The sequence below is a fragment of the Sapajus apella genome, unplaced genomic scaffold, assembly GCF_009761245.1.
Source record: "Sapajus apella isolate SASKATOON/1434 unplaced genomic scaffold, GSC_monkey_1.0 scaffold14, whole genome shotgun sequence".
In the NCBI taxonomy this organism is placed as follows: Eukaryota; Metazoa; Chordata; class Mammalia; order Primates; family Cebidae; genus Sapajus; species Sapajus apella.
In genome coordinates, this window is record NW_022436954.1 from 30868493 (window position 1) to 30882198 (window position 13706).

A 13706-nucleotide genomic window follows, 5' to 3' on the forward strand; every position below is an offset into this window, starting at 1 on the left:
AAGAATGGGCATCCTTGCCTTGCTCCTGATCTTAGAGGAAAGGCTTTCAGTTTTTCACCATATAGTATGTTGGTTGTGGGCTTTTCATACGTGGTCTTTATTATGCTGCTATAATTTCTTTTTATGCCTAGGTTCTGTTTTCATCATGAAGTTGTGATGACTTTTGTCAAATGCTTTTTTTGGGGCATATATTGAGATGATCATGTGCTTTTTTTCGTCCCTCAATCTGTTAATGTGGTGTATCAAATTGAATAATGTTCTTATGTTGAGCCATCCTTGCATCCCAGGGATAAATTCCATTTGTTCATGATATATGAGTCTTTTGTTGTGTTGTTGAATTTGATTTGCTAGGTTTTTTGTTGAAGATTTTTGTATCTGTCTTGACCAGAGATAGTGGCCTATAGTTTTCTTTTCTTGTGGTGTCTTTATCTGGCTTTGCTATTAGAGTAATGTTGGCCTCATACAGTGAATCTGGATGTGTTCTCTCCTCTTTAATTTTTTTGGAAGAGTTTGAGAAGAAATGGCATTAATTCTTTTTTAAACATTTGGTAGAATTCACCAGTGAAGCCATCTGGTTCTGGGATTGTCTTTGTTGGAAGGTCTTTGATTACTGCTTCAATATCCTTATTAGTTACATTGCTGTTTAGATTTTAAAATTCTTCATTATTCACCATTCATAGTCCTGGTAGGCTATATGATTCTAGGAATTTATCCATCTTTTTCCACATGATCCAATTTGTTGACTTATAATTGTTCACAGCAGTCTCTTTTAATCCTTTTTACTTCTGCACTGTCAGCTGTAATGTCTCTTCTTTTATTTCTTTATTATTTTTTTGAGATGAAGTCTTGTTCTGTCACCCAGGCAGGAGTGTGTGATCTCAGCTCAATGCAACCTCTGCCTCCCAGGTTTTAGTGATTTTCTCTCCTCAGCCTCGAGTAGCTGGGATTACAGGTGTACGCCACCACACCGGGCTAAATTTTTATATTTTTAGTAGAGGCGAGGTTTCACTATGTTGGCCAGGCTGGTCTCAAGCTGCTGATCTCAAGGGATCCACCCGTGTCAGCCTCTCAAAGTGCTGGGATTACAGAAATGAGCCACTGCGCCCAGCCTCCTCTTTCATTTCTAATTCTATTTCAGTCTTCTCTTTTTCTCCTAGTCTTGCTAAAGGTTTGTTAATTTTGTTGATGTTTTTCAAAAACCAACTCTTGGTTTGGTTGATTTTTTTTAATAGTTTTCTTATTCTCTATTCTGCTCTAATCTTTTTTTCCCCCTTCTTTCTACTAAATTTGGACTTAGTTTATTCTTTTTCTAGTTGTTGAAGTGTAGAGTTAGGTTGTTTGAGATCTTTATTTTTAATGTAGGTGTTTGTTGCTATAAACTTGCCTCCTAGTACTGCTTTTGCTCTATTCCCTATGTTTTGGTATGTTTTGCTTTTGTTTTCATTTGTCAAGATATTTCCTAATTTTCCTTTTGATTTCTTCTTTGACCCACAGGTTAAGAGTGTATTGTTTAATATTCACATAGTTGTAAATTTTCCAGTTTTCCTCCTACTATTACAGTTTTATTCCACTGCTATCAGAAAAGTTAACTAGGTATAATTTCAATCTTCTTAAATTTGGTAAAACTTATTTTGTGACCTACCATGTAATCTATTCTGAAGAATGTCCTATGTGTGCATGAGAAGAATGTATATTCTGCAGTGGTTGGGTACGGTGTTTTGTGTGTCTGTTAGATACATTTAGTCTGCAGTGTTGTTCAAGTCCTGTTTCCTTACCAAGTTTCTGTCTAAATGTTCTATTATTTAAAGTGGGGTATGAAATCTCCTACTATTATTGTCTTGCTGCATATTTCTCCCTTCAGTTCTGTCACTGCTTGCTTCATCTATTTGGGTGCTCTGATGTTGAGTACATTTATATAACAATTTATAATTGTTATATTTTCCTGGCGAATTATCCCCCTTATCATTACATAAAGTCCTTCTTTGTCTCTTGTGTCAGTTTTTGACAAAAAGTGTATTTCGTCTGATGTAAGTATGGCTACTCCTACTCTAATCTGGTTGTTACTATTGCCATTTTGTTGTTTTTTGTCTTATCCTCTCTTGCAGTTTTCCTTTGTGTTTTGTTTTGTTTATTTCTTTCCAGTGACATGCTTTGATTCCTTTATCATTTTCTTTTGTATCTTTTAAAGGTATCTTCTCTGTGGTTACCATGGAGCTAACACACACCATTTTACAGTTATAACAATATATTTTAAGCTGATAACAACTTAACTTCAAGTGCATACAAAAACTATTCTATTAGTCCCTCCAACCACTTTATATTATTGACGTCACAAAGTAGATCTTGTTATATTGTGTATCCATTTGTTTATTTTTATAGTTATATTTATTATGCTTATATCATTTAACTTCTATACTAGAAATAAAAGTGATTTATATACCATTATTACAGTGTTACAGTATTCTGTATTTGTCTATATATTTACCTTTACCAGTAAGCTTTATACTTTCCTCTGCTTTTGTGTTACTGTTTAGTATCTTTTCATTTCAACTTAAAGGATTCCCTTTAGCCTTTCTTGGATGGCAGGTCTGGTGGTGATGAACTCCCACAGCTTTTGAATATCTGGGAGAGTCTTTATTTCTCCATTTTTGAAGAATAGTTTTGGCAGAGATACTATTCTTTGTTGGCAGTTTTTTTTTTTCATTCAGCACTTTGAATATATTATTCCATTCTCTTATTGCCTCCAAAGTTTCTACTATTAAATCCACTGATAGTCTTATGGAGTTTCCCTTGCTTGCAAGGATTCACCTTTCCTTTGCTGTTTCAAAATTATCTATGTCTCTTATTTCTGACAGTTTGATTATAATGTGTCTTAGTGTTGACTTCTTTGTATTCATCTTATTTGAGATCCATTGGGCTTCTTGAATTTGGATATCCATTTTTAGCCCCAGATTTGGGGAGTTTTTGCCATTATTTCTTTAAATAGCTTTCTGCCTGTATATTTTTATAGTTATAGATATTTATTATGCTTTTATCATTTAACTTCTATAATTAAAAAATGATTTATATACCACTATTACAATGTTACAGTATTCTGTATTTGTCTATATATTTACCTTTACCAGCAAGCTTTATACTTTATATATATATATGTATATATATATACATATATATATACACACACACACACACACACATATATATATGTGTATATATATATATATAGAGAGAGAGAGAGATCTTTACAGACTATGCACACACACACACACACACACACACAGCTGCTTAATGGTGTCCCTTAATTCTCCCAGGCTTTCTTTGCTTTTTTTTTTCTTTTTGCTTCTCTGACTGGATAATTTCAATGACCTGTCTTCAAGTTTGTTGATTCTTTCTTCAGCCCGATCAAGTCTGCTGTAGAACCTTCTAAGGAATTTTTCAGTTCAGTTATTACACTCTTCAGCTCCAAAATTTGTTTGGTTCTTTTATATTTTCTATTTGTTCATGGATAGTTTCTTTGAGTTTGATTAACACATTTATGATGGTTACCTCAAATTATTTGTCAGGTAATTCACACATCTGTTTTTTTTTAGGGTTTGTTTCTGGAAATCTATTTTCCTCCTTTGATTGGACTGTTTCCCTGTTTCTTCATGTTCCTTATAACTTTGTGTTGGTATCCATACATTTGACAAAGTAATTACCTCTCTCAGTTTTTTTAGACTGGCTTCGTGCAGAGAAAGCTTTTCCCCCAATCAGCCTGGCTAGAGGTTCTGGGAGTCTTTCAAGCTTTTTTTCTGGATGTGACACTTCTCTAAACTTGTGTGTTTAGATTCTTGGATTTGCTGGTTTCTTTTTTTTTCAGGAGCTTGTATCTCTTGCTCCCTCTTATTCCTTTGATGTACTGAAGGTCCTCTAAAGCAGCAGGACATCGCCCAGCTGTTTTTTGTTCTCAGTGACCCCCAGGCATCTAGAATATGCTGGCTCCTGTCAGTGTCCCATGTCAGGCTACAAGGAAGTCAGCCCCTTGGGCAGCCCCGTAAGATGCTAGAATGTTGAACACATGCTCCATTCTTCTCCTTCTCCTTGAGGTAGAGCTAACCAAGTTGTATTTTCCTGTGTCTGCTATATTGCAGTTTCTGGAGCAGTAGCACACTGCCAACCTGTTGTTTTCAGTGCCCTCACACATGTAGAGTATGCCAGGTCATGTCAGTGCTCTGAGAGAGATGACACAGAAGCCAGTCCCTTGGGAGGCTCCCCTCAGAAATCAGAATGTTGGATATTTATGGTACAGTCTTCTCTGTCCATGGAGAAGCTTAGAACTGAGAGTTTCCTTTTGAATGATATTCCCTCCAAATTCATGTTAAAACTTAATTTCCAATACAACAATATTAAGAAGTGTGGCCTCTGGGAGGTGATAAGAGTCATAAGAGTAAAGGGTTTGCCTTTACAAATGGAGTTTGAGGTTGAAGGGAGTGTGTTCTTGCTTTTCTGTTCCTTGCACCATGTGAGGATGCCCAGACAGGCCTTCACCAGACACTGAACCTTTGGTGCCTTGATCTCGGAGTTCCCAGCCACCAGGATTGTGAGAAATAAATGTCTATTGTTTTAAAATTACCCAGTCTGTGGTATTTTGTTATAGTAGCACAAATGGACTAAAACACTTTCTAATTGACTGGCAGAATGCAAAGACAATGATGAGAGAGAGTGCAATGAATTTTCCTGTTGGCTTAGAGTGACAAATTTTGCACTTGCCTGGTGTGTGGGTGTCTCTTAACTGGTTTCTGGATTTCTCACAAAGGGACCTGGTCTATGTATTGTTGTTGAATTGGTATTTCCACAGAAGGAAATAATGTCTGAGGATTCCTATTCTACAATCTTGCTGATGTCACTACTGGACTTTCCTTAAGCTGGCTTCCTATACAATCTCACTGATTAATAACCACTAAACTATATGAAGAAGGATATGCCTCAGCCAAACAAATGGTGCTGTAGTCAAAGAAGCTGAAGATACATGCTCTTTCTGTCATTAACCTGTACTGTGACTGCGGTAAGTCACCACTTTTTTGAGTCTCAGTTATATGTAGACAAGATAGAAGAGAACAAGCATTTTTGGAAAAAGCTCTTATTCAAGCTGTGACACTCATAACCAATTTTATAAATAATAGGCAAACTGGTTGTTTGATGAAAGTGGCTGGGTGTATAAGGATGGCAGTTTCTGGAGTGTAGTAGTAAATGGGTTCATTCATTAAACAGCTGAAGCAGTTATGCATATAGAAAGCCCCAAAGCTTTCCCACTAAACAGATTACCACGATAACCAAACAAAAGTGGGGTAGAAGAGTATAACAATAAAAACTTTTTTTGGCCGGGCGCAGTGGCTCAAGCCTGTAATCCCAGCACTTTGGGAGGCCGAGGCAGGTGGATCACGAGGTCAAGAGATCGAGACCATCCTGGTCAACATGGTGAAACCCCGTCTCTACTAAAAATACAAAAAATCAGCTGGGCATGGTGGTGCGTGCCTGTAATCCCAGCTACTCAGGAGGCTGAGGCAGGAGAATTGCCTGAACCCAGGAGGCGGAGGTTGCGGTGAGCCGAGATCGCACCATTGCACTCCAGCCTGGGTAACATTAGTGAAACTCCGTCTCAAAAAAAAAAACAAAAAAAAAAAAAACAATAAAAACTTTTTTTTGAGATCTAAAGTTTGATTTCCAGTATGTCAGTATTGGTATCTGTTATTATTTTTATTACACATTATGCCACTAGAGACTTTATATTTTCATTCCCCAAATGATTATTTACCTATTACTTCATTTTATTTTTGTATCATCCCCATGAGGTAGAGCCTGAGGAAATGGGCCCATATATATTTTTATTGCTAAGTTAGTACATAGATACTAATTGCAGAAACAATCTGTTCAGACCACAGAGCTTTGGTACTGATTGTTATTATGGTTTAGTACAGCCATTATAACTTACAGTAGACATCCTATCTCATAAAACATTTTGAAATATACTATATGTATAACTTTCTTAGCCCTCATAAATGAACAAGCACATTTTAAAATGAGCTGCAATTAAAACATTCTGTTTTACTAGTTTAAAACATTTCTTTTGGATTTTTCTTTGAAATTTGGAAGAGAATGACAGCCAGGAATACCACGCAATTTTCTCCTCTAGCTAATAAGACTATTCTGTGCATTAATATATATAAATTTATTCTATAATTTCTTTCTATTATGAAACAATTCAAATAGAAAGCTCAATGTGCCTTCCTAAGATTCATGGTGTAATTTATCATGAGGTAAGGATATCATACTGTACCCTTTCAATCTAACTTTAATTTTGGTTTCCAAACAATATATATCTCTTTCAAGGTTAAAAGCACTGAAAGTACACATGAACACTAAGGAAAATTTTAAAATTTCCTGAAATGCATTAGCCATCCTATTTATATAACAAATATCTTGTTTGTTTATGATGATCTACATCATTAATCCAGATAAATAAATGGTGAAGTGAAGGGAGCTGGGTTTGCTGTGTTGTCCATTGCCCAGCAACCAATGGTTACAAGTGTTTTGCAGCAGAGCACTGCTGCAAAGACTCACGAGCTTTTGCAGCATATGCTACTTTCTATATCTATATTGATCCAGGCAGAAAAGTCTAAGAACTCACACTTACTAATGGTTAGCTGGGCAAGTTTGAGGTGTTTACTTTTTAAAAACGTTACTTCACTAAAATATTAATGTTTGTCACAATTAGGGTAGTAGGTACACAGAAGCTAATAAGCATAAATGTCTACCAAGTTAATTCTATGCTTTTAGTCTTTAAAGGCCATTTTTATGAACTTGGAAAAAATTATAACAGTAATATATGCTTATAATAGATTATTATAATGTAAAATAATATATGTATAAAAGAAAAACTAAAACTAAAAATGTTCTTCCTATTAATTCCCTAGTTCCATCTTCTGAGTTAACAACCCTTTAACAGATTACATGTTCTTCTTTGTTATTGAAAGCATTTCTCAGAATGAATTGTAAAGTAACTATAGATGTGATCACAGCAAAAAAAAGAAACTTCCTTGAAACAAATTTTATAAATGGCATAAAAACATGTAATATGAGAAAAATGATAAAATCAAATTTTTTCTATCAACCTAGTATATCATTACTAATGATAAAAATCAAGTATCTTTTAAAACCTATAATCATCTTTATTCTATTGTTGGAGGTTATTTCTCTTATATGTTTTGCTTATATGCTTTTTGGGGAAATAATATCATGGTAATATTTCATGCTTGATATAAATAGTAACAGGCACTTTATTTTTGAGATAGATGAGCCTCTTTAAGTTGAAAAACATACTTGTAGGCATATGCATAAGATGCTGCTTAGCATCTCAGCCAACAACTGTTATTCAGTAGATGTGCACTTAGAGTACCTATTCCGAATGCTTGATGCTATGCAGTGTTTGTGCCACAAATACGCTGAAGATACATGCTCTTTCGTTGTCAACCTGTCCTATGACTGTGGTAAGTCACTACCTTTTAGAGTCTCAGTTTCTTCATTATTCAATAATTCCTAATTATTCAAGCAGTTATTATGTGAAACAATAATAACAGATAATGGGCATATTTCCTGCCTTCACCATCAGAGCTTACTTGTCTTTGATATTCTTTAGCGGATACAGTGAAAAGTCTAAAGACAAGATAGATACATTTACTATGTTCACTGACATTAATAAATGTTTGGGAGGGAGGGACTTATGTCTAAGAGTAAGTGAATACAGCAGCTTCTGTGGCGAGGCCCTCTGAGCAATTTGGAATAATTTACGAAGGAAATGTCGTTTGGACATTCAATAAAAGTGGTACCCTTATCTTCTATTCTTTAAGAAGAAGTGCTGCATTATACTTCTCCTAAGTCCTCCTTCTCCATAAACTAGCTAGTCTGAGCCAATAAATCAACCTCTCAAATTTTTCTATGTACAAAAAGTAATTAATATCTACTCTCCTTTCATAATCAAAAACATTTTTAGTTAGCAGTTATTATGTGAAGCAATACAACGAATGATACAGCTTTCCTCATTAGTCTCCCAAACAAAAACTCTACATATGTTCCCTTTAAAGTTAAAAAAAAACACTGTAAAAACAAAGCTCTTTTTCCTTTGAGCCCAAAGCTGAGGACGATGATACTGTCCACAGATACTGATGTTTCTTATGGCCATATTCACAGAGATTATTATAAAATTATGAAATTTGAGCTACTTATTCTTGGTCTTTTATTATAAAACATATTTCATTTTGAAAATGAGACAAGGCTAAGTGTTAAAAGATATAGTTGAAGCTTAGGCAGTTCAAGAACTATTTCCTACTCAGAAACAGTTCATTATAAATTATGTTTGTTTATTATAGAAAAACAGTATTAACATGCAAACCAACACATCAATCAACTCATATCATATAATCCAGTGGTTCCCAAAGTGTATTTTTTGGAACACTGATTCTATATGATAGTATTTACATAAAAGAAGTTTCTATAATCAAATAATTGTGAAAAATGCCAGGCTAAACAAGGTAATATGGTGTTTTTTTCCCAATTAGGATTCCTTTTTTTTTTTTTTGGCCACCTGCCCCTTCATTGGGATTTCTATGTTACTTTACAAATTTTAAGTAGAGAACATATTATGCTGAGTTTCCTCAGCATATTTGACCAGAGAATTCTTTGTTGATTTGGAGCATCTGACAGAATTACCGTTACACAGCATGCATTTGGAACATGCTGGCATATCCTCTCCTGTAAGATCAGTTCCCCAAAATCAAAAATGATCCCTATATTCCTTACAGTCTCCCTTTTCACGTGTTCCCCTGTATCCTGTCCCCTTCATTTCTTCCTTTTTAAACTGCTATAATACAGTTCCCTGGTCTCCTTTCCTCCACCCTCTTCTGTACCTTGTCTAACAGTGAACTTCCCCAAATTTCTATTTCCCACAGGTCACTCTGATGAAAAGCCTTTCTACTATATGTGTGCGTGTGTGTGTGTGTATGTGTGTGTATATGATCTGCTTTTTCAGTTCAAGTATAATTATTTGCTCTTTTTTCAGTTCTCCAATAAGAATCTTTTGGAGGCAGACTGTCAGGGTTTGAATCCTGCATGTGTCCTTTACCACAGAGTGATCTTGGGTATTAGTTACTTCAGCTGTAATATGGGGATAATGATGGCATATACATTAAGGTCTTTTGAGGATTAATTTGTTAATACATGTAAAGTGCCTAGAACGACGTCTGGCATAAAACGTTAGCTGTTATTTCATGGTAGGTAGATTGGTTCTATCTAGCAGGTTGGCCCAGCTTCATTGACATCAGACAGAACCCCGTGCTTCGAAGGGTCCTGTGTTTGGGGTTTAATGTTCTGTGTTTGCTGTCTAGAAATTCCTAATGATTTCATTACTGAATTTATGTTCTGTGAGTGAAGTTTGTGGGGACAATGAAGTATGTGTGGACCTGAGGGAGTGTGTGGGGTGCTGCAGTGTGAGGAGTATGCAGTCCTGTCCTCTGGCCTCTAGGTTGGGTAGTTCACACTTGCTCTGCCATACTCTAGGGCTTCAGCCCTCAAGGCCTCCCAGTCTCCTCTCTCCTTCCTCAGTGACTAGTGACTGCTATTGCTTTCTGCTTAGTTCAGGGCCTGGGTAAGGGTATAAAAAGGGTTAGGGTTGACTCATGGCATCTTAAGGTGGGACATGGAGGCAGCTGTCCTGACCCGAACTGGCAGTGCCTCAGGATGTTTGGTGGGTGACTGGGCAGGGAAAAGCTTCTTGTCCACCTCCCATCCAGGTACCTACCACATTTCAGCATGCAGGCTACAACAGCCATCCAGAGAGGGCTGGGGCAGTGGGCCTGTGGGAGGGTGATGCCTGGCTCAACTTCCCCCTTCTGGTGACCATAGCCCATCAGCTCAGTGGCTGACAAGAGCAAAAACCTGATACTTAATGGGCTGCTGTGTCCCAAATTGTGGGCTAAGACACCCCACACCTATGTCCTGTGAAGTCTGTGCTAAGTATCCCTGTGCCTCAAGAAGTATGACTTTAATTAGCAAATAAATACAGCAGTACAGGTGGAGAGAGGGAGAAAGGGGGAGAGAGAGGGAGAGAGTGACAGAGAGAGAGGTAGACACCTTTGGAGAAAAGGAAAAGGTTCATATTTTAGTACTTTTAATGGCAAGTTTTCTGTTCTTCTGAACCACAGGACTCACATTTTCATTTTCATTGGGCCCTGCAAATTATGTAGTCATTCTGCCTGCAAGGCTTACTTTCTTCCACAGAAGGGTTTTACAACTTTTACTAGGTATTTTCTCTGAGAAGTCACAGATGATTGGTTATTAGACTATCTGAATATAGACAACGGTAATTGTAAACATCATATATAAATTTTAAAATGTATAATTAAAAGAACTCATACTAGCTCAAAATTTCCAAGATTACCATTCTCTTTATTCCACACAGTGGAAATCAAGTACTGTCTCCTTCTTCCTGAACTCTCAAGTATTAATCATTTGTGTTTTTGACAAAAGAATGAACAGTGAAAACAGACAATAACAACAAAAATGATACACTGAGAGTTTTCTGTGGGAAGTTTTCTCTTACTTCCAATGGCCAGGTTGGATAGATGTGCTTTTATCTGAGGAATATTGCAATTATTTAATATTTGACATATTATATATGTTATGTATGTTTATCTAACAATGATATAAATTACCATTAAGTTATAATTTTTCACCCAAAATATCGATCAGTATTTTCCACAACAAATATTGTGGAAGCTGCTGGCCACAGGGCTGTCTATCAGGCTGCTGTGGGTACATAATAAAAGTGGGGAAGGCAATGGAGAGGGCCACAGCATCAGTCAGGGAGTAAGCAGTAAAGCTGATCTCATTAGCATTACAACAGGTCATAAGTTATTGCCAATTATTTAAGTCATAAAGATGGTAAGATCAAGCCTGAAAAGCATACAAAAACAAAATAAATGTATCATGAAGTCTATGAATTATACACATTTTTAGTTGGTAATGTTTTGGTTTTTTCATTTCAATTATCATTTTCAATTGAACCATTTTATCTGAGAAATGATTTGCTCATTTATATTTTCTGATTGATTAATGTCCCCAGGGTCCTGCCAAATTTGAATCTACTACCCCCCAAATTCCCCATGACAAGACCTGCCACTGCTTCAGAAGTGTGCTGAATGAAAGGAGGCAAATCCAGATTCCAGCTGAGCAGTCAGGAAGCATCATCATGGGTTGAATGGAAAATCAGGAGTTGAATACACAGTTTTAGAAAACACATTAAAAAAAAAAAAAAACCAAGATAGTTAAAAATTCTAACAAACCAAAATTAGTGTTGTGATACAGTACTAATGATATTTGTAGCTAGAACCTATGTTATAGTTCATGATCTTATAATTTTCTATTTCTTTTAATGGCAACAGGTTAATATCCACAAGGAAAATCATGCATACCAAAATCAAAAGGAACCTATTGGCATAAGGCATCTTGGCATCCGACTAGATTTACGCATGCTGACATGTCAAAAGCCTTGAAACAGAAACTTCAGAACCTCCTCATGAATGCTGAAGGCAGCTCATTGACTTCATACTAGCTCAAAAGTACATCTTTCCAGGGATGGCATTCAACCACACAATCAACAAAACTGGCAAACAAAGCTTGAATATGTACTTGGCAGTTAAAGTCTTAAAGCAGAACAACATATAAGGCAGCTTCCAAAGCTGCCAAGTTTCAAATAAGAATCCAAGACTCTAAATACAAAATAGGGAGTAAGGCACATTTTGAATAGCAATTTTGACTGATGGGGCAGAGTGAGCAAATTGAGCAATAGCCCCATTCCTGTATCATGATCACAAACTCCCCTGGCCTGTCTTCTTAGGCTGGGCAAGAGAGCAAAGGGAACATGATTTCATTCCATCTGGTACTTGGCACTTATCTTCCTTTTGCTTTATCTTGCAGTGCGAATATGCTCATGCCCTGGTGTCCTCTCCAATTTTTCTTCCTAGCTATGCTGTTCATGTTTCTTAAGAGCAAGGATTGTGCACAGTATGTCACACTTAGTACCACTCACTGGTGGACATTTAAGAAGGATAATTTAAATGTTTGGTTGGGATAACTTCAATTGATTACTTAGTACTCCTCTCAGTTAAGGCATAAGTTTCAGTGAGTTCAAATTCTACCAGAAAACTTAAAAGGTTGCAAAGTTTTACTATTCCTTACCAACTACTCCTTTGCTAAGCAACTGAGAGACTTTTATTCCCTTTATCTATTTTTTGGGGCCTTACCATAGTATAAGGGTGCTGGAATGCATGCCTGCATCAGCGGGTTACCACTTCAGTACAATTCAAGCAAAACAATTTGAAAAAGTGCCAAACTATCTAGGGATTGGGCAGACAATAGTGACCCTTCATGATTCCAATGAATAATGTAAACAGGGAACATATTGCCGAGGTCAAAGGAAAGTTAAAAAAAAGTAATTGCCTAGAAAGAAAAAGAGGTGTAAGATTTTAGGAGGACAAACAGCATTTGAAATGGAGATCATATTGTTTACATAATAAGTTCCGAGTTTTCGTTTTTCCAGTGCCAAGACTGTGTTAATTACAATTATTTATCTTAAAGGTATCTGCAGTCACAGAACTGTGGTGAAAATCTGTGCCTAACTCTTCCCGTCTGCTTGAATAAAAATAGATGATGTAGTAGTCACTATAACTTCCCTTTATCAAAAGTATGTCAGAACTTTTAACACAAAAAACACTCGGAAAAAACAGGTGGGGCACGGTGGCTCATGCCTGTAATCCCAGCACTCTGGGAGGCCAAGGTGGGTGGATCACGAGGTCAGGAATTCAAAACCAGCCTGGTAAAGATGTTGAAACCCTGTCTCTACTAAATAAAATAAAATAAAATAAAAAATTAGCTGGGCATGTCACGTGCATCTGTAATCCCAGTTACTCAGGAGGCTGAGGCAGAGAATTGCTTGAGCCCGGGAGGAGGAGGTTGCAGTGAGCTGAGATGGCGCCATTGCACACCAGCCTGGCAACAGAGCAAGACTCTGTCTCAATAAAAAACAAACAAACAACAACAATAACAACAAAAAACCCCAAAGCTTTTAACAAAAGGTCATTCTAGTGATTATGTAGTGGTGTCGTCTCATTATGATTGTTCCCAATATTTTATTGTGAAAAATTTCCAACATATAAGAGAATATGCATTTACATATTACCTAGATTGTACAAGTAACTGCTCCCTACACTTGCTTTATCACCTCTCTAAAGATCTATCCACATTCACCAATCACTAATTTGTGGTGAATTTCAAAGAAAGTTGCAGACATCAGTATATTTTACCCCTAACCACTTCAGCATGCATATCATTAGCTAAGTCAGTATTTGTTCATGGTTCTTTTTTAAAAAATAGGTTTACTGAGATATAATTCACATGCCATACAATTCACCCTATAGTTCTTTTTTACATAAAAACTTTTAGTAAAGAAAACATAGAACATTTTTTTTTTCTGTCATTATTGTATGTATCAGATAATACTTGTGGCTTTCAGATCTGCTGATAAACAAAAAGCTACAAGTTTTGGAAAAATCAAATCTTCAACTTTGGAAAAGACCACAGACTCTTCCTTTAACCCTAATAAAATTAGAAATTTC

General features: G+C 36.3%; 1 protein-coding gene across 6 annotated transcripts in view; it reads right to left on the reverse strand.

Moving 5' to 3' along the window:
- Positions 1-13706, reverse strand: part of ELP4 (elongator acetyltransferase complex subunit 4) — a 249766-nt gene that overhangs the window by 54409 nt on the left and 181651 nt on the right. The window contains exon 10 of one of the 6 annotated variants that reach the window (XM_032282334.1): positions 11206-11258. The exons of the other annotated variants lie outside the window; for them this stretch is intronic. Coding sequence (XP_032138225.1) covers positions 11217-11258 — 42 coding nt within the window. The 3' untranslated portion in view covers positions 11206-11216. The remainder of the gene's footprint in view (positions 1-11205; positions 11259-13706) is intronic. 6 annotated transcript variants of the gene reach the window in all.